The sequence below is a fragment of the Mobula hypostoma genome, chromosome 21, assembly GCF_963921235.1.
Source record: "Mobula hypostoma chromosome 21, sMobHyp1.1, whole genome shotgun sequence".
Taxonomy (NCBI): Eukaryota; Metazoa; Chordata; class Chondrichthyes; order Myliobatiformes; family Myliobatidae; genus Mobula; species Mobula hypostoma.
The window spans coordinates 29026879-29047681 of NC_086117.1; the positions used below are offsets into that span (position 1 = coordinate 29026879).

General features: G+C 44.0%; 1 protein-coding gene across 1 annotated transcript; it reads right to left on the reverse strand.

The window, feature by feature from the left end:
• Positions 1-977: 977 nt before the first annotated feature.
• Positions 978-20037, reverse strand: dbh (dopamine beta-hydroxylase (dopamine beta-monooxygenase)). The gene is made up of 12 exons (XM_063073148.1): positions 19735-20037; positions 18638-18784; positions 14413-14670; positions 12682-12858; positions 10407-10509; positions 9485-9651; positions 8787-8930; positions 7625-7663; positions 7266-7325; positions 6037-6164; positions 1699-1858; positions 978-1255 (listed from the first exon to the last, which is right to left on the reverse strand). The coding sequence occupies exons 1-12, from the start codon at positions 20035-20037 to the stop codon at positions 1118-1120; spliced, it is 1824 nt and encodes a 607-aa protein (XP_062929218.1). The 3' UTR covers positions 978-1117.
• Positions 20038-20803: the final 766 nt, after the last annotated feature.

A 20803-nucleotide genomic window follows, 5' to 3' on the forward strand; every position in this document is an offset into this window, starting at 1 on the left:
CTTTCGTAATGCATGTTGATTTGGTTTGATTACATTAAGCTTCTCTAAATGACTAGTAATTTCTTCCTTAATTATAGACCTCCCTATCCTACTAACAACAGATGTGAACCTAACATGCCTATTGTTACCTGCTTAGTCCTTCTTGAACAAAACAATCACGTTTGTGTTTATTTAGTCTGCTGGTACTCTTCTAGAAGCAAGAATTAAGATAAAAATCTTCAATGTCTCCATTATTTCTGCAACCTCTCTTTAAAACCGTTATGTGTTTCTTGGCTGCTTTTACTCCCATTAGTTTTTCCAGTATCTTGTCTCTCATGATGGGAGTTGTTACAAATTTTTCTATGGTGTTAGAAACTAGATCATATCTGATGTCTTTGGGATATTTACAGTATCCTTCACTGTGAAGACTAATGAAAAGTGTTGGCTTAATTTATCTGCAATAGCCTTGCTTATATTATTAATTCCCCACTCTCATCCCCTGAGTATTCCACTCTCATCTTTGCCACTCTGTAACTTTCTATATCGAAGCTTTTGCTGTCTTTTTTAAAATTATTATTATTATTCTTCATTTGGAGGCTAGAGTCTTCGAGAATATATTCAGGTCTCTTTGGAAGAATATAACACCCTTATTGGCTCACATGAATGCCTGGCTTGCGAGTAAACATAATGGAGGGGGATTATTCTGGATGGCAATGAGAGCCTCAGAGCTATGCAGAAGCCCGGTGTAAACATTGGAAGTAGTGACCACCTCCCACATTATGGATGTTTAGATGCTGTGTGAAACTTTTGGGCAACTGTGGATAGGGGTGTTGGACTTCAGCGCAGCTATTGTGCCTTTCTGTGCATAATTCACAGAGGATCTGAATCTTCATCACACATAAAATCTCACAGATGCTGATTGAAAACAGTTTGCAGTTTAATTGGAAGAGATATATAATCTGGTTCATTCAACAGGCAGCGTACAGAGGCCACAGGTTACAGACACAAACAAGCCCCTTGCAGCTGAGACATTAGAGAGGAATTATCTGTTTTGTGTGGCTGTTAGGAATACCTTTCACCTAATTTTGCTCCCGATCAATCGCTGATGCGAACTACCAATGAACGGCTGAGCCTCACGTCACTGTCCTGGTTTCCCGGAGCTGAAATCAACGACGGTGGGTTCTCCTGGCTCCAAGAGGCTCATCCTCTGACAGTGATCTGGAGTTTCTGGCAGCACCTTGGTAACTTCTGGGAGAGGTTGCTTTTCCCAGTCACCCTGAGGTTAGAAGATGTTTCAGTGAAACACACACAAAATGCTGGAGGAACTCGGCAGGCCAGGTAATGCTTCAGTGAAGAGGTTTTGCTCAAAATGCCCCAACCCCCATGTGCTGGTTCATATCCCTGCTACAGACTATCTTAGATTGTAACTATAGTTGCTTGTCCATAGTCTCAAGGTTAAGCTATCCACCTGCATTGTGGAAATAACTGCCAGAAAGACTGCAGTGTTCAGGTTGGTGACTCACCTCTGCTTTCTCAAAGACTGGCACCAATAGGCAACTTTAACATTGTCAGAAACATGCATTAATGAGTACAAGCACTTTAAAAGTCTGCGGAGTTTACCAGTACCCAGGGATTGTAGCACAACACTGTTACTGGAAGCAAGGTCTTGCATTCACTTGGAGTGTACTCTGTCAATTAGAACACAGTCTCCGTACTCACCGGGAAACGCACAGCAGAAGACTTGTTGCAATGCATAGAGATGGGAGCAGAATCATACAAGGCCCTCAGTACTTGGCGACTGAAAGGGCTCCAGGTCACAGCGTTGAACTGCTGTGTTACAGGTACTTGGGGGCAGGTACAGATCCCGTCATCTTCTATCCTGTAATGACAGCAAAGTATTATAAATGACTGCACACCCTTCTCATCCTTTCCCCCTCAGAGCATTTTGCACCCTTCCCTAATACCAAAACTGTTGGGAGTGCATGGGGGTTGGCTTCCACCAAGTTGGTGGTGTAGCAGTTAGTGCATCACTTTACAGCATCAGCCTGCCGCTGTATGTAAGGAGTTTGTATGTTCTCCCCGTGACCATGTGGGCCTCTTCTGAGTGCACCAGCTTCCTCCCACATTCTAAAGCTGTATGGCTAGGGGTCAGAGATAGCACGTTGTGGGCATGCTATGTTGGTGCTGGAAGTGTGGTGACATTTGTGGTCTTCCTGGCGTAATCCTCACTGATTTGATTTCAGGCAAAAGACACATTTCACTGTATGGATGTACGTGTGACATGTGACAATTAAAGACAACATGTTTTTATGAGAGAAATTGGAAGTTGGAGTGAAGCAAGTCGTGGGGAATCAATAATTGTAGCACACCAGTGCCTGTTTGTGACAGTCTCCAACAGAGAGAAGCTGACCAGCGTCCAACATTTAGTGCATTGCCGTCACTCAGTTCCCCATTAGCAATGCTAACGGTCAGACCAGAAGTCGATCAGAACCAGCCACATAAATACTCTGCTTACAAGAACACGTTCCTTAAGGCTGTTATATCCAGGGGTGGTAATGGGGATTAGCTGCTGCTACCTATTAAATTCTCCTAATGGCATGTGTCTCAAATAACATCTGACAAACAAGTCCAGCTCCTGGCCTTCACATGTGGCTTACCTACTAAGCCTGGTGGAATCATTTCTACTGACAGGAGAAGGGGCAAAGGTGGGTTACTGGCATCTTAAAACCAGTGGCTTTGGGCAGATGGGGCTCGTCAGCCATGTTGGCATTTCACCTAGGAAAAGGAGATCTTGTTTCTATACCCACTTGTGGGGAAGGTTTGGGAGTAAACCTAGAGGAAAAATCTGGAGCTGGAGTCCCTAAGGCAGTCCTACATTGAATTCAACACTGAATGGCAACTCCTGTGACACTGCTGGCACCGAAATGTATTAGTCTTCGCCATTCCTTTGGATTTGTCTACTGTGTAGACAGGGGGAGCCTGCTGCATGGGCCTGTTCTCCAAATCACACTGCCCTAGCTTGCTTACTGGCTTGTGTATTGACTTGGACTGCTAGGACACAATATCCATGGTCAATCCCAAACAACAGAGGGCTTCAGAAGAACCGGCAATCTAGCAGCGGTCCCCAACCACTGGGCCACGGACCAGTACTGGGCCGCAAAGCATGTGCTACCAGGCCGTGAGGAAACGATACGAGTCGGCTGCACCTTTCCCCGTTCCCTGTCACGCACTGTTGAACTTGAACATAGGGTTGCCTATGGTGGGACATCCAGTATATTGGGCTAAATTGGTTTGTCCCGTATTTCCCCTGCTAAGGTAGAGCGTTCCTATGAAACCTTTCGTGCTGAAATGGCGTGAAGTGAAGAAACAATTACCATTAATTAAAAATTTTTGTATTCCCAGACCCAAAAGATAACCTAACAAATCATATCAAATAACACATAAAACCAAAAATAAATAACACTAACATATAGTAAAAGCAGGAATGATATGATAAATACACAGCCTATATAAAGTAGAAATAATATATGTACAGTATAGTTGGGAAGATGAAGGCAAAACCAATTTGTCGGGAAAAAAATCAGCACGTACACGCATGCGCACACAGGTGCCCGCACATGGCTTCATGGTCATGGTAGTCTTTTTGGGGTAAAGTGTCCCAGGATTTGACTGGTACTTTCGTCCCTTATTTGGGAGTGAGAAAGTTGGCAACCCTAACTGTAAAAGACATGTTGACACGAGGAAATCTGCAGATGCTGGAAATTCAAGCAACACACATCAAAGTTGCTGGTGAATGCAGCAGGCCAGGCAGCATCTCTAGGAAGAGGTACAGTTGATGTTTCAGGCCGAGACCCTTCGTCAGGACTAACTGAAAGAAGAGCTAGTAAGAGATTTGAAAGTGGGAAGGGGAGGAGGAGATCCGAAATGATAGGAGAAGACAGGAGGGGGAGGGATGGAGCCAAGAGCTGGACAGGTGATTGGCAAAAGGGATATGAGAGGATTATGGGACAGGAGGCCTAGGGAGAAAGAAAAGGGGGAGGGGGGAAAACCCAGAGGATGGGCAAGGGGTATAGTGAGAGGGACAGAGGGAGAAAAAGGAGAGAGAGAAAAGACATGTTGAGGTGAGTTTAACCCTATTTGAACACCCCACCTCCGGTTGGCCAGTCCGCAAGAATATTGTCAATATTGAACTGGTCCGTGGTGCAAAAAAGATTTGGGTCCCCTGATCTACAGTATGTTGAGTGTCTCATTTCCTAATTCCTCAGGCATCCATGCCTGGACAGTTAGCGCCTGATTTCCCTTCCTTACTTCTGAGTCATACAGTAAAGAAACAGGCCCTACAGGCTCTTCAGGCCACCATATTTATGCTGACCATCAAGTACTCATGTATACTAGAGCAGCACACTCACAAGTGCTAGAAGAACTCACCAAGTCAGGCAGCATCTATGGAGGAGAATAAGCAGTTGATGTTTTGGGTCAAGATACTTCATCAAGACTGGGAAGGAAGGGGGCAGAAGCCACAAAAAGAGGAAGGAGTACAAGCTGGCAGTTGATAGGCAAGACCAGGTCAGGAGGAAGGTGGAGTGTGGGGGAGGTGGGATGTGGGAGGGAATTGATGGAAGAAGTAAAGGAATGGAGATGAAGAAATCTAACAGGAGAGGACAGTGGACCATGGACCATGGAGGTAAGGAAAGAAGGAGAACAGAGAGAGGTAATAGGCAGGTGAAAGGTGGGGAATGGAAAAAAGGAGGAAGGGAAGAGAAATTATCAGAAGTTGGGGAAAGCAACATTCATGCCACCAGGTCGGATTCTATCTGGATGGAATATGAGATGTTGCTCCTCCAACCTGAGTTTAACCTCATCGTGGTAGCAGAGGAGGCTATAGATAGACATGTCAAAATAGGAATGGGAAGTTGAATTGGGTGACCACCAGGAGATCCTGCCTTTTGAGGAGGTCAGAGCAAATATGCTCAGTGTGGTTTCTCAATCTGTTTTGGGTCTCACCTAGGTAGAGGAGGGAGCAGCAGATACAGTACTCTGGCAGCTGAAGTATCACCTCACCTGGAATGATTGTTTGGGCCCCTGAATTGTCCTAAGGGAAAGTGCATAGGGGTGACTGCAGCACTTATCCTACTTGTAGAGCTAAATGCCAGGAGAGAGTTCAGTGGGGAAGGACCACTGGTTTTCAGTGTGGAAACCAGTCACCGTGGAAAGCAGGGGGTAGGGGTGGGCGCAGGTGTGTGATGGAGGGAAAGCTGTGATTAGTGGTAGCATCCTGTTGGAGATGGTGGAACTTTGGAGAATGATGTGCTGGATACACTTGTGGGGTGGTAGGTAAGGACAAGGGGAACCATATCCCTATTAGGACAGTGGGAGGGATGGGAAGACAGCAGATATGTAGGAAATGGAGGAGATGCAGGTGAGGGCAGTATCAATGCCTATATAGTCTAATCCTATTCACTAGCACTTGGTCCACGGCCTTCTATGCTTTGGTAATGCAAGTGTTTGTCCAGATGCTTCCAAAATGTGAGAGTCTCTCTCCACCACTCACTCAGGCAATCACTGTTGGGTGGAAAAATTCTTCCTCAGATTTATTTTGAAATCTTTCTCATCACCTTCTGACTATGGCCTCTTGTTAAACAGCCATGAGGTAAAGTTTCTTACAATTTGTATAATTCTATTAGGTTACCCCTTTTCAGCTCCTTCTCCTTCATGGAATACAAACCCAGCCACTCCTGTCTCCGTACAACCAAAATCTTCCAATCCAGGCAATAGCTGCTGAATCCTTCCTGTACCCTCTCCATTACAGACAATGCCATGTCCAGAACTGTGCACAATATTCTACCTACTGTATGTCCTAACCTATGCTTTTCAAAGTTGTACCATTTTTTAATAATCTCTTTCACATTCAACAAAGTACTTAAGACCCAGCCTTCTGATCAAGTATAGATGACCTTTTGTAGCATATTCTTCTTGGTTGGGTATCACTTCTGGTCTGGTTCTGATCCTGGTTATGTGTCTTGAAGATTTGCTTAAATAACTGTGGATTACCATTACCTGTTGATGAAGTTGAAATACTTCTGCAGGTAACTCAGGTCCACAGCACTCTTACACAGCTCCAGTTGTGTCTGGGGGTAATAGTGCACGTAGTTCACACACATTTCTTCGTTGATTCCAAATCCTCCCTGTACACACAGAATCCGATAACGATCACATTGGAGAATGTCAGAATTCCAACTCACTGCACAATCAATTCTCCATTCTCTGACCTCTCCACCTGTTTCCCCTCTAACAGGATCCAGCATGCTGCCTTATTGTCCCGTGCATGCTACACAGACCTGAAAATCTTGGGATCCTCATGGACTCTGACTTCCTATCATACATCGAAATTCTGGATCAGGGTTTACTCAGAAGTGAGAGATATTCTATCCAAGTGATTTTTACCCCACCTCACTCTTCAGAGCAACCAAGAAGACTGGCAGGTCCAGAGGCAGAGATCCTTCTCCTAGTCCGTAACTCAGTCACTGTTTTGGAGGGGTGGGGTGGGTTGTCAGTAGTCTTGGGTTTACATTGCTCTCTTGATACCCACAACATCAGCCTCTTGGCCTATAGAAAATAAGCAGAAAAAGTGGGGAATCGGTGCCTAGTTGGGGCATGCTATGAAGAAGACTTGCTACGTGGGATGCAGTGATAGAGTCAGAGGACTGATTGTACTCAAACATATATTGTTTGGTAAAACTGAGTGTGGGAAGGAGATTGCTGGCAACATGGACCAAATAGATGTAAACTAGGACTGGCTGAGGAGTGGGATTGATCTGTGCCAGATATTTATTATGGAGTGATAAGAGTGAGAAAGGGAAATCAGACAGAGGAAGTCTAATATCCAAGGCAGATCAGAAACAGAACCTGGATCCGGAGGTGATAATGATGTACACATGTAATTTCCAAAGCGACCTTCAACATTGGTGTGTGAACGGATTGTTCTTGGAATTCATACGTAGCCTGGCTTCGTGGAATGGGGCACAGAAGGAGGTTATTCAACCTTTTGTGGCCACATGGTTTTTCTTAAAGCATTTTCTTTCCTCAGGTCTATAGTTTCTCTTTATTTATACTGTCAAAACCAATGATATTTTGAACGAATTAAATCTCCAACATTCCCTGCTGTTCTTACATAACTGCACTCCCTTGATTGAGTTAGTCATTTCTGTACTGTTTTTTTACTGCACTGAGAGGAGGGGCAATTCAGTAAAAGCAACCAGCTCATGTTGTGGGATTCAAATACCTACCACGGTCACATGATTCCTGTCCTCCGTATTGTACGTGCAGGAAGTTATCAGAACATCCCCCTATTCAGAAAATCATATCAATGAGCCCATCTTGTAAACAAATGACAAAGTCAAAATAATTCTTCAAAGCATTAGATTATTGTTTGTTAAAAGTACCAAGAACGACTGGTGTTTGTGCAATCACTATGTTACTCTGCAGAGTACATGTTTGGAATTTGGTAAGCTGGTTTGTAAACCAAAGCTGATGCTTGCATAAAACACCACGTTAGCAGTTGGATAAAGTAAAGATCAGGCTTGTATTTTTGGAACACATTAGTTGCTGCAGTGTAATTAATCCACATGATGAATGGGATACTTACGGGTAACACTGTGACCTCTTTCTGCAACATACGAATTTCCTATAAAGACCAAAAAAAGCCACCTCAGTATTTATTCTTTTCTATGAGAAATATTGCATTAAAATCACAAAAATGAAGTGTTAAGAGGGGTGAGTACTTAAGGGTGACTCACTCAACCTACCATTTGTTGCTACAATTTACAGTGCCTGTCAAAATGGGTCTGAGTTTATTTAATTGTTTCATTTATACTGTAGTAAGCTGAGTCTTTCTCCAATTTCCATTGATGTAGATGTGTTTAAGCAAAGGCAGTGAATAACTGCGGGATAACCTTTCCTAAACATTGACCAGCTTGCAGGACATTTTCAGTATGGTCCTGTGCAAGAGATTATTGGCAAAAAAAAGTGCATATAATGTGAGGTAACCATTGGATGCAGGCTGGGAGGTAGAAGATGGAGATTTGGGATACAGGGAATATTCTTTGGTAGAAGTTAACATTTGATACTTTTCATGGATCTGTAAGGCAGCTATTCCCTACCTAGACAAAGGAATTAGTTGCTGTAAATCCAACAATTCTGTTAATACTCAGATTGGAGGCACAGTAAGCAGGCATTGTGGAATCAGCATATTGCAGAGGAACACTAACTTAAATTTGTCTCAGATTTTTTCTCACTCAGTTAACCTGTTAAAGTGGGGAACATCATCCACTTTGGACCCAAGAGGGATGGATCAAGATTAATGATAGAGTATGACAGGGTGTTCTTAAAGAAGGGCATGAATTGGTTAAGTAAGTTGATGGGGAGAATGGGAAAACCTATTTCAAATGGAGTGCAAGAGCAGGATAATTGGACATAACCTTAAAATTCAGAGGTAGAAGCAAGAGTGCTATCAGGAAACATTTCTTCACATGAATGTTAGAGGATATCAGGGAGTGCCTTTCCTAGTGATTGAATAGTTGGTTAATTGAAGCTTTCAAGACAGAGGCTGATATATATTTTCTTAGATAAGGCAGGTAAAAGTTACGGCACCAAGAAGTAAACGAATCAGAAACTGTTCATTTAAAGAGCATAATAGATTCAATGGGATGAATGGCCTCCAACTGGTTTTGTGTGTAGTTGGTAAATATATAAAGCACTTATGTGAGGTTATTAGTGAGAGTATGCTTGAACTTCACAAGGATCCATACCTGAAAGTGAGTGCTGTAATGTCCATCAGCATTCACAATGTCCACCTCAACCCCATCCTGGACGAGGACAGTTCTCACCTTTGTGCCAGTAAGGTGAGTGTGGAGTTGTGAGGCAAAGATCCGGATGCCAGACTTAGGCAGTGTCTAGGATCAGAAAAGCATTGAAATCAGTATTAATTTCTGATCTATATACAATATTCCAGCATCCTACCAATGTTTGACCACAATACCATGGATCCTTACCATACCGTACTTGACGTGCCATGCAATAGTGACATCATGCTGACCTACAATGGGGTGACATCAGGGACCAACCTCTGGGCTGTAAGAGAGTGCCCTGTATTGAAGAAGATGGTGACACCACACTGATTCCTGACTGACACTTCAACAATGGAAACTGCTCACTGATAAAGCAAGGGGAGGACAGATGTATCCTTGTTCCTAACTTCTTGCCCCACTGATCTTCACATCCATTTCTAGTCCTGGTCCTCTGGCTTAATGCTCCCGCTGCCCAGCACTCACCTGTCCTGACTCTGCCTCAGCCCAAGCTCATCTCTGTCCTTGTATCAAGCCAATTTTAGCAGTTCCCACCCCAATGCCCTTACCGCACCTCCAGCCCTGCTTCCCTGTCCTCATCTCTGGTCATTCCAAGGCCTTGTTGCTGTTTGACTGGCCCATTTAGCAATGAAGTTGCTCACATGTTCAGTACACTTTGCTGTACAATATCCACTGAGCACAAAGCTCGTCTCGCCTGGAGGGATTGCCATGATGGGTGTGTACACCAGACCCAGTTCCATGATTCCTGCATTGAACTTCCTCAAGGTGGGTGTATAGAACAGACGAATCCCAGACCGGTCCAATCGCCCTTTAGATGGGAAAAGTTTAAGTTAACAATGCTTTACAAATGGAAGATATCAGTTACATATTTTTGCTGACTAGGCTATACTAGGTAAATTTGGGCTTAAACCATAAAAAATAACGATTACCTTTATTTGTCACATGTACATTGAAACATACAGTGAAATGCATTGTATGCATCAAATAAAATTAGTGAGGATTGTGTAGAACAGTTCGCAAGTGTCACCACATTTCCGGCACCATCATAGCGTACTCACAACTCACCATCCCTACCTGCAGGTCTTTGGAATGTGGGAGGAAACCAGAGCTCCTGGAGGAAACCTATGTGGTCACTGGGAGAACATAACAAACTCCTTACAGAGAGTGGTAGGGATTCCAGATCGGTGATAGCTAGTGCTGTAAAATGATTGTGCTAACCGCCATGCTACTGTGTCGCCCATGCAGGCCAGATCAAACTTCAAACTTCGTATATTCTAACCCCAAATGAATCGTTAGTTCATAATTATCTCCATTAACATGGTGAATCCACTCAACTTTCAGAGGTTCTTAAAATATTATGACTTAAGTTAATGTTAATCAGTTTACCCTGCCGTAAATCACTTACTCCTGTAAGTGCAGATTCACAATTACACACAACACATATGCATATTATGTGAGCATTAGACATACACAATTACACACTCATATCTGTGATAACATTCATGCTCAGATTCACTAGTGTGAATTGTGAGGCAGAGAGTAGTGTTTTAACTCCAAACACACCAGAGAGTTTCAGAGGATTATGGTAATGCACTTCCAGTCGCAAATACTTTGAGGAGTTTTCTCCACCAATGAGAAGTCCAGCATCTTTTGGGTAATAGAATGCCTGCAATGACACAGAGACCTGGATTTTACAGCTTGGAAGATGACCTCTCGTCTAAAATTACAAAAAGGAAATTTAACAAACAGCTATTGCGCTGAGATCCTGAGCAACACATTTTAACACTTAAAAAAATTCTGCATAGGAGATTCAGAGAAGTACAGTAGGCATTCTTGGGGGGAATTCAGGCATACAAGATTTGAGGGGCGGTTTCCTTTCATAATGTGGTTTAGACTAGGGGCATATTCTCTGAATAAGGGGTTATAAGAAGATAGAAGGTAGACCAGGAGGAGGTAATTCAGCCCTTTGACCTAGCTCCATCATTCTACCTTAACACCATTTTTCTGCTCCATCCCATCTTTCTTGATTACTCCAGTAAACAGAATTCAAAGGGTCTCAGTTTTAAATGCAATCAATGGCTGAGCTTCCATAACCTTCTAATGATTCACTACCTACAGAATAAAGAGTAGTGTCCACATCTGAAGCTTAAATGGCCTATCTGTTACTATGTGACTGTGACTCCTATTTCTAATCTCAGCCACGGAAAACCTGTTCCCATATCTACTCTGGTGAGCTGCCTAATAATGGTTGGATGGTCATTTGGAATTATAACACGGGGAAACTTCTTTACCTACAGGGTTGTTAATCTTATAGGTGTATCTGAGGCCCTCACAACTATTTTTTTGAACATTAATACAATCGGGGTATGGGGAATGGATGAGATACAGAAAATCATGGCTGTATTGAATGTTGGCTCAAAGTCAGGGGGCCACCTTACTTCTATATTTGTTTTGTTCTTATGTAATGCAGATATAGATGCTTTAAATGGTGTGGGTATAGTAGGCTGAAACACTCCTGGACAGGACATACACACTTGGCGATTCAAACATTCTGTGCGACAGGTATGAGCAGAGAGTGTCAGTCATGTCAGCAGTAAGCTCCTCTGCAAATTAAACAGGCAAAAGCCTATTGCTGAAGATTTGCTTTCAAGTAAAATGGATGAAGAATTGATTACTTTGGAGCTGGAGTAGCTCAGTGTTAGGTATTAAAGCTTCAAGGGGCTCACACTCATCTCCCACCCGAGGGGATCTGCCAGCATCTCTCATGCTCCTCTGCTTGGATTTTGGGAGTACTAATAAAGCTAGGACATACACCATGAATGGTGAGGTCCTAAGGATCATTGTAGAACTGAGGGACCTTGGAGTGAAGTCCAGGGATGCTTGAAGATGACAGTACACATAGATATAGTGGTTAAAAGGGATTTGGGATAAGGGCTTTTATTACTAGTGACAATGAGTAGAAGAGCAGTGAGGTTATTCTCCAACTTAATAAAACATTGGTCAGGCCTCAGCTGGAGCATTGCATGCATCTTTGGTTATTATGCTAAAGCAGGGCATCCTACCTGGGGGTCCACAGACCCCATGCTTAATGGTATTGGTCCATGGCATAAAAAAGGTTGGGAACCCCTGCGCTAAAGGAAGGATGTGATAGAGTTTAAGAGGATGCAGAGGAGATTCATAGACATTGCCTGGGATGGAGCCTTCCAGTTCTGAGAAGAGACTGGAGAGATTCAGTCAGTAGCTGAGGAGGTTAAGAGAGGATGTGACTGAGGTATATAGAACTATGGTATAGATAGTGTTGACTGCAGCTAAGTTTTTGCCTTATAAGAGGTGGCTAAAACCAGCAGAAATAGACTTAGGGTATGGGGTAAGAAATTTAAAGGGGACCTGAGGGGGTTCTTTTTCACCCAGAGTGTGGGGAGTAGCTGGACAGTTCTGCCTGAGGGAGGAGTATAAGCGGTGTCTGTGACAGCATCTCGGATGTGTCTAGTAGAGCATTTGGATTGCCCCAGCACAGAGGTGATGGGCCAAGTACTGAGATATTTGATGGGTTCATACTCGTTGGCAAGGACATGCTTCCATGTTCTATGATTCTATAACTCTATTCTCCACACTATGTGAAACCCTTACTCGCTCCTCAATCCACCCCACAGCATCCTATACCCTCTTTCATGCACTCATCACCTAAACTGTGCAGGTTCTCTTGCTTAGTGCTCTCCAGGATTTTAACTCAAAACCTCACGAGGTCTTCATTTTGTCCACTTCCCGAACTACAACACGCTGACTCACGTGAACAGCTTTCAGCTACTTGGTACCGGAGACCTATTCCCCCACTCACCTGAGCGCCCATTGCCCACGCCGCCAGCACATGCCTGCAGTAATTCAGCTTTGCAGGTTTCATCTTGGAGTCGCATGGCCCATTATACGCAGGCATCTGGTCAAACTGCGGTGCGCACTGGAACACCTCCATATGATGTATAATTGCTTCATTTCCTTTTGAAATCACTGGCTCGTACTCATCAGGAAAGGAGATAAAAATTTGCGGTCAGATTGGAAATGTTTCCAAAATTACTTCAACTGCAGAGAGATATAAGCCACCCTGTGGATGGGTTGGAGCTGGGAGAATGGATTCACAACTCATTGGGTTTTGAGACCCTCATTAAAGTCCAAAATCTCTTCAACCATCTAAAAATCTTCAGAAACTGTATTGCCTTGGTGGGATCTGATATCAATCCATACTGCAGTTATATAAAACTTTGCTTCCGCTGTATTTGGAATACTGGGGTGCAATGCTGGTCAGAGGTTTTGGAGACAGTTCAGAAGAGATTTACTAGAATGCTGTCTAGATTAGAGGATATTAGCTATAAGGAGGGGTTGGACAGACTCGGTTGGAGAATTTTTGCATCCAATTTGTTGGTGGCCGAGGCAAGACCTGAAGGAAACTTCAGAAATTATGAGAGGTTATCGATAGGCCAGACGACCAAAATCTTTCTCCCAGAGTAGAAATATTGAACTCTAGAGGGAATAGCTTCAAAGTAAATGAGAAATTTAAAAAGGATGTGCAGGGAAACTTTTAAATTTAAAAACACAGAGAGTGATAGGTGCCCGGAATACATTGCCAGAAGTGGCAGTAAAAGCAGATATGATAGCAGCATTGAAGAAGCCTTTAGATAGGCATGCAAGTCTGCAGGGAATGGAGAGATATGGTTCAAGTACAGGCAGTAGGGATTAGTTTAACTTGGCACAGAGATTGTGGATCCAAGGGCCTATTCCTGTGCTGTACTGTTCTATGTTCTATGACCATATCACTGCCACGTTTAGGAATGTAGTAGAAACTCAGCACATTCCTGGGACCAAATAGAAAATAGCTCGAAAAAGATGCAAAGGTACTTGAAAGGAGGGAGAGAAAAAGAAACTCCTGGCCAGTTTGCCTAACATCTGTCATTGGGAAGATGCTAGAATCCATTATTCAGGATATAATAGTGGAACATTTAGAAAAATCATTAAGATTATCAATGTGGCTTAATGAGAGGGAAAATTTGTTACAATCCTTTGAAGTTGCAACAAACAGGATGGATTAAAAGGAACAAGAAGATGTAATGTATTTGGATTTCTGGAAGGTGATAAGTTTCTGAATAAAAGATTACTGCAGATGAATGTGCAGGCATAGGGAAAATATATAGACATGGGTAGGGGAATGGCCATCTAATAGAAAACAGAGTGAGGACAATTAGTTTTGGATTGGCAATCAGTAATCGCAGGGGTCATTGCTGGAGCCAGATATATGTATTTTTGATCTATATTAATGACTTGGATGAAGGGATTAAGTGCACTGATGGTACAAAGTGATTTAGCCAGTTAAAAGGAGGGCACAACCAATTTATATCTCCATGGAAATGTATATTTTAATTTATCTTCTTGTTCTCCCAAATTATTCATTAACCGCTGAATAGGTTTACCAACTCTCCACCACTAATCCTAACCATCTTCACCAGCCTACAGGTCAATAATCAATACCATGCTCCATGTACCAACCTTGTGGTCCTCTTGTCTTTCATACGATACCTACCATGACAATGTGATGTGCAGGAAAGTTGCTGGGCAGGTGACTGATGTGGCACCAGTAGGTTGTTTCCTGGTCAGGAATTGTTACGTTAGGGGCGAGGACTTCCAACACCTTAACATCTGAGGGCAGTGCAGGCGTATGGATGTCGGGTTTCAGGAGCTGCACCCTCTGTATGCCCCCGGCCACTGACCTCAGGTTTATGGTTTCCACGGACGCAACTGGCCGCTCAAGGAATCCATACAGGAGATGGACCGTGCCGCCCTTGAAGGAAGATAATTCATAGGACACAGTGACACAAACATTTAGAGTTAATCATTAACACAGAACATAGAATAGTACAGCACAGTACAGGCCCTTCAGCCCACAATGTTGTGCCGACCCTCAGACCCTGCCTCCCATATAACCCACCTTAAATTCCTCCATATACCTGTCTAGTAGTCTCTTAAACTTCACTAGTGTATCTGCCTCCACCACTGACTCAGGCAGTGCATCCCACATACCAACCACTCTCTGAGTAAAGAACCATCCTCTAATATTCCCCTTGAACTTCCCACCCCTTACCTTAAAGCCATGTCCTCTTGTATTGAGCAGTAGTGCCCTGGGGAGGAGGCACTGGCTATCCACTCTATCTATTCCTCTTATTATCTTGTACACCTGTATCATGTCTCCTCTTATCCTCCTTCTCTCCAAAGAGTAAAGCCCTACCTCCCTTAATCTCTGATCATAATGCATACTTTCTAAACCAGGCAGCATCCTGGTAAATCTCCTCTGTACCCTTTCCAATGCTTCCACATCCTTCGTATAGTGAGGCGACCAGAACTGGACACAGTACCCGAATTGTGGCCTAACCAGAGTTTTATAGAGCTGCATCATTACATCGCTACTCTTAAACTCTACCCCCGACTTATGAATGCTAACACCCCATAAGCTTTCTCAACTACCCTATCCACCTGTGAGGCAACTTTCAGGGATCTGTGGACATGTACCCCCAGAACCCTCTGCTCCTCCACACTACCAAGTATCCTGCCATTTACTTTGTACTCTGCCTTGGAGTTTGTCCTTCCAAAGTGTACCACCTCACACTTCTCCGGGTTGAACTCTATCTGCCACTTCTCAGCCCACTTCTGCATCCTATCAATGTCTCTCTGCAATCTTCGACAATCCTCTACACTATCTACAACACCACCAACCTTTGTGTCGTCTGCAAACTTGCCAACCCACCCTTCTACTCCCACATCCAGGTGGTTAATAAAAATCACGAAAAGTAGAGGTCCTGGAACAGATCCTTGTGGGACACCACTAGTCACAATCCTCCAATCTGAATGTACTCCCTCCACCATGACCCTCTGCCTTCGGCAGGCAAGCCAATTCTGAATCCACCTGGCCAAACTTCCCTGGATCCCATGCCTTCTGACTTTCTGAATAAGCCTACCGTGTGGAACCTTGTCAAATGCCTTACTAAAATCCATATAGATCACATCCACTACACTACCCTCATCTATATGCCTGGTCACCTCCTCTAAGAGCTCTATCAGGCTTGATAGACACGATCTGCCTTTCACAAAGCCATGCTGACTGTCCCTGATCAGACCTTGATTCTCTAAATGCCCAGAGATCCTATCTCTAAGAATCTTTTCCAACAGCTTTCCCACCACGTAAGGCTCACTGGTCTGTAATTTAATTACCCGGACTATCCCTACTACCATTTTTGAACAAGGGAACAACATTCGCCTCCCTCCAATCCTCCGGTACCATTCCCGTGGACAACGAGGACATAAAGATCCTAGCCAGAGGCTCAGCAATCTCTTCCCTCGCCTCGTGGAGCAGCCTGGGGAATATTCCGTCAGGCCCTGGGGACTTATCCGTCCTAATGTATTTTAACAACTCCAACACCTCCTCTCCCTTAATATCAACATGCTCCAGAACATCAACCTCACTCATATTGTCCTCACCATCATCAAGTTCCCTCTCATTGGTGAATACCGAAGAGAAGTATTCATTGAGGACCTCGCTCACTTCCACAGCCTCCAGGCACATCTTCCCACCTTTATCTCTAATTTGTCCTACCTTCACTCCTGTCATCCTTTTGTTCTTCACATAATTGAAGAATGCCTTGGGGTTTTCCTTTACCCTACTCACCAAGGCCTTCTTATGCCCCCTTCCTGCTCTTCTCAGCCCCTTCTTAAGCTCCTTTCTTGCTTCCCTATATTCCTCAATAGACCCATCTGATCCTTGCTTCCTAAACCTCATGTATGCTGCCTTCTTCCACCTGACTAGATTTTCCACCTCACTTGTCACCCATGGTTCCTTCACCCTACCATTCTTTATCTTCCTCACCGGGACAAATTTATCCCTAACATCCTGCAAGAGATCTCAACATCCACCACATGTCCATAGTACAATTCCCTGCAAAAACATCATCCCAATTCACACCTGCAAGTTCTAGCCTTATAGCCTCATAATTTGCCCTTCCCCAATTAAAAATTTTCCTGTCCTCTCTGATTCTATCCTTTTCCATGATAATGCTAAAGGCCAGGGAGCGGTGGTCACTGTCCCCCAGATGCTCACCCACTGAGAGATCTGTGATCTGACCTGGTTCATTACCTAGTACTAGATCTAGGATGGCATTCCCCCTAGTCGGCCTGTCCATATACCGTGACAGGAATCCATCCTGGACGCACTTAACAAACTCTGCCCCATCTAAACCCTTGGAACTAATCAGGTGCCAATCAATATTAGGGAAGTTAAAGTCACCCATGATAACAACCGTTATTTTTGCACCATTCCAAAATCTGCCTCCCAATCTGCTCCTCTGTATCTCTGCTGCTACCAGGGGGCCTATAGAATACCCCCAGTAGAGTAACTGCTTCCTTCCTGTTCCTGACTTCCACCCATACTGACTCAAAAGAGGATCCTGCTACATTACCCACCCTTTCTGTAGCTGTAATAGTATCCCTGACCAGTAATGCCACCCCTCCTCCCCTTCCCCCCCCATCCCTTTTAAAGCACTGAAATCCAGGAATATTGAGAATCCATTCCTGCCCTGGTGCCAGCCAAGTCTCTGTAATGGCCACTACATCATAATACCATGTATGTTTCCAAGCTCTCAGTTCACCACCTTTGTTCCTGATGCTTCTTGCATTGAGGTGCAGACACTTCAGTCCTTCTACCTTACTACCTTTACACCGTTTATTCTGCTCCTCTTTCCTCAAAGCCTCTCTGTATGTTAGATCTGGCTTTACTCCATGCACTTCTTTCACTGCTCTATCGCTCTGGGTCCCATCCCCTTTGCAAATTAGTTTAAACCCTCCCGAACCATGCTAGCAAACCTACCTGCAAGGATATTGCTCCCCCTCGAGTTCAGGTGCAACCCATCCAATCTGTACAGGCCCCACCTTCCCCAGAAGAGATCCCAATGGTCCAAAAATCTAAAATCCTGCTCCCTGCACCAACTCCTCAGCCATGCATTCAACTGCCATCTCCTCCAATTCTTACAATCACTGTCACGTAGCACTGGCAGCAATCCTGAAAACGCCACCCTTGAGGTCCTGTTTTTCAGCCTTCTGCCTAGTTCCCGAAACTCACACTTCAGGACCTCATCCCTCTTCCTGCCTATGTTGTTAGTGCCAACATGTATCATAACTTCTGGTTGCTTTCCCTCTCGTACCAGGATGTCGTGCACCCGGTCAGAGACATCCCGGACCCTGGCACCCGGGAGGCAACAAACCATGCGGGTGTCCTTCTCACGTCCACAAAATCTCCTGTCTGCTCCCCTGACTATAGAGTCTCCAATAACGACAGCTCTCCTCTTCTTCTATTTACTCAAAGAAAAAATAATCTTTGTGTATGAAATCAACCTGTTACTGAATATGACCATAACACACCAGTCCTCCAGGTTCAGGAGGTCAGCTGACGGCTAATAACTCTGACTGGTCGGAAAAAAAGCTACAGAAACAGCAATAAAGATGGGGGACCTTCATTTCTGCCCTAAGCACCAGCAACATAATGGGCAGTAGGTAAGAGTATGACATAAAATGAACTGAAAGTAGACTGGGCTACTTTTGAAGAGACTTTGACTTCAAAGGAGACTCTCCACAATATGCTCCATCCATATTCAAATTTATCCCTCAGCACTGGAGGGATAAACTTCTCCACATATCTGGTTAAAACAAAAGTCACTTTATCATTCAAAATATCATCCAGTGCTCAGCACTTTGACCCCACCAACCTCAATGATGTAGTCCCTTTTGTCGCAGGTGTTGAAGTTTCTCTTGAAGGTGAGGTAAAATCCTTGGTTAGACTGGTGAGCATCAATCAGCTGGTAATCCTGCTGCGTGTCCAAGTGAATCTGGGCCTGCTCATCAGTCCAGGCATCCTAGTGGCAGAGGACTACAACTGAGATCAAATAGGGACACTGCCACATTTCCCCACAGAAGTGGAGATCCCTGATTTTAATTCCCATTTATTTTAATATAATCTAGTTGTGATGAAATGTAGACCAATCTTTCTTTCTCTGAGAGGGGACTGCACACAGTTTATGCTATGGCATTAAGTGGCACATTATTAGAAGTAGAATTAATCCAAGCTGTTGTTCATGTGTGTGAGTGTGTGTAAATATGTTTACAATTTCAGAATCAGAGTTAAGTTTATTATCACTGACATATGTCGTGACATTTGTTGTTTTGTGGCAGCAGTACAGAGCAATCCATAAACCATACAATAGATTTCAAGAAGAAATGTACTGTTCCTGGGATCATTGTCCTTTCATAAACCTGATGGCAGAGGGAAAGAAGTTTACCTCAAACATTTTCTGGCTATTGCACTTCCTCTGTGATGGAGGTAATCAGAAAAGGGCAGTGGGGGCCTTAATGATGGATAACACCTTGTTCAAGCATAGTCTTTTGAAGTCGTCCTCGATAAAGGTGGCATCCATCATTAAGGACCCCCACCAGCCGGGACATGCCCTGTTCTCATTGCTACCATCAGAGAGGGGGTACTGGAGCCTGAAGGCACACACTCAACATTTACAAACTGCTTGTGTCAGTGGTATGTGAGGACAATGGTTGTGTTCACATGGCACACCTGCACACAATGCCTGCATGTTCAGGATGCATACGTGTGCATGTATTGTATCAGCCAAGTAGCACTATTGGTATATTTTGTACACTTCCTGAGTATCAGCATCTGTAATCAGATGCATTAAGTTAAACTATTAAATCACTGACCAGCGACTGCTGGTGTGAGCACAGAAATCAGCAGCTCTCTTGAATTTAACTGTCTTGCTTTAGTGTGCACTGGCTGCAAGTCAGTTTACCCCCGACTTACCCCAAAATAGGAGCTGCGGCCATCACTCCACAGGATGGCCAGGTCTGCATTCTCTATGCCTCCTCGGTCCGACATCCCAAACAGCATCCCAAACTTCAGCTCCCTGATCATAAGGCAGAAGTACACCGCTTCTTGGGAGTAGCTGATGTTCCAGGCCAGCTTCGCCAGTCCCTGAGGATCCAAGGGTACTCGATAGGGGAAGGGACTCTGCCTGGGCGCAATGGGGTTGAAAGACAGCACCAGTATTATCACGATGATCAGTAGTGTGGTCATGTAGATGGAGATGGTCTCCCGTAATCTCATGCTCCGCCAGCACTGACAGTCCCTCATGGCTGGACACCTCGAATGAAGCAGGATTCAGGGCAGCAGCCTGCTTTAAGGAGAATGGTCAGTGGATCAGGGTTCTAATTATATTATAGCACAGCCTCTGGGCAAACACATTTCAGCCTCACTTAATCCCATTATACAAGATCATCATCAGTAAAGTGAAGGAAACGAGCTGTCCTTTATTTATTTTAACTTTAATTTATTAGGTTATGAAGAACTAATGTCCATTCAATGCCCCACCTGTCATTTCCAGATTAATTTAAATGAAATTAGTCAATGACGTAATTCTTATCTCCCTCCGCATTCTTCCCGACCCAACCTGTTTTGTTCTCTACTTCCCTTATACTCCCTTCCACTCGTGGGCTCACTGTATGATTACGTGACTCAACCCATTGTCTGACACTGAGACTTGGTTCATTAGTCGAGCAGTACGGCTCTCCCATGGTCAAGTGGTGTAATTTAACTCGCTGGCAATAACACCGGTTCCACTGCAAGATAGGGGTCTTTGGTTAACGTAAGAAATAGGAGCAGGAGTCGGCCATTTGGCCCGTCGAGCCTGCTCCACCATTCAATAAGATCATGGCTGATCTGGCCATGGAATAACCTCCACCTACCTGTCCAAATATCCGACCTGCCTCTTGGCCTTTTTGCACTACCTTACTTTTCATTTTTCCATTTTCTATTTATGATTTATAATTTAAATTTTTAATATTTACTAATTTTTACTATTTTTAATATTTAA

What these genes read in the sequence shown, in the direction of transcription:
- dbh (XM_063073148.1), bottom strand. Translation starts at nt 20,037, where the DNA reads ATGAGATTACGGGAGACCATCTCCATCTACATGACCACACTACTGATC. An exon ending in ATTACAGCACTCACTTTCAG is followed by an intron (nt 7,664 to 8,786) that starts GTATGGATCCTT and finishes TGGTCTTTATAG; the next exon opens with GAAATTCGTATGTTGCAGAA. An exon ending in AAGAGGTCACAGTGTTACCC is followed by an intron (nt 7,326 to 7,624) that starts GTAAGTATCCCA and finishes TTTTCTGAATAG; the next exon opens with GGGGATGTTCTGATAACTTC.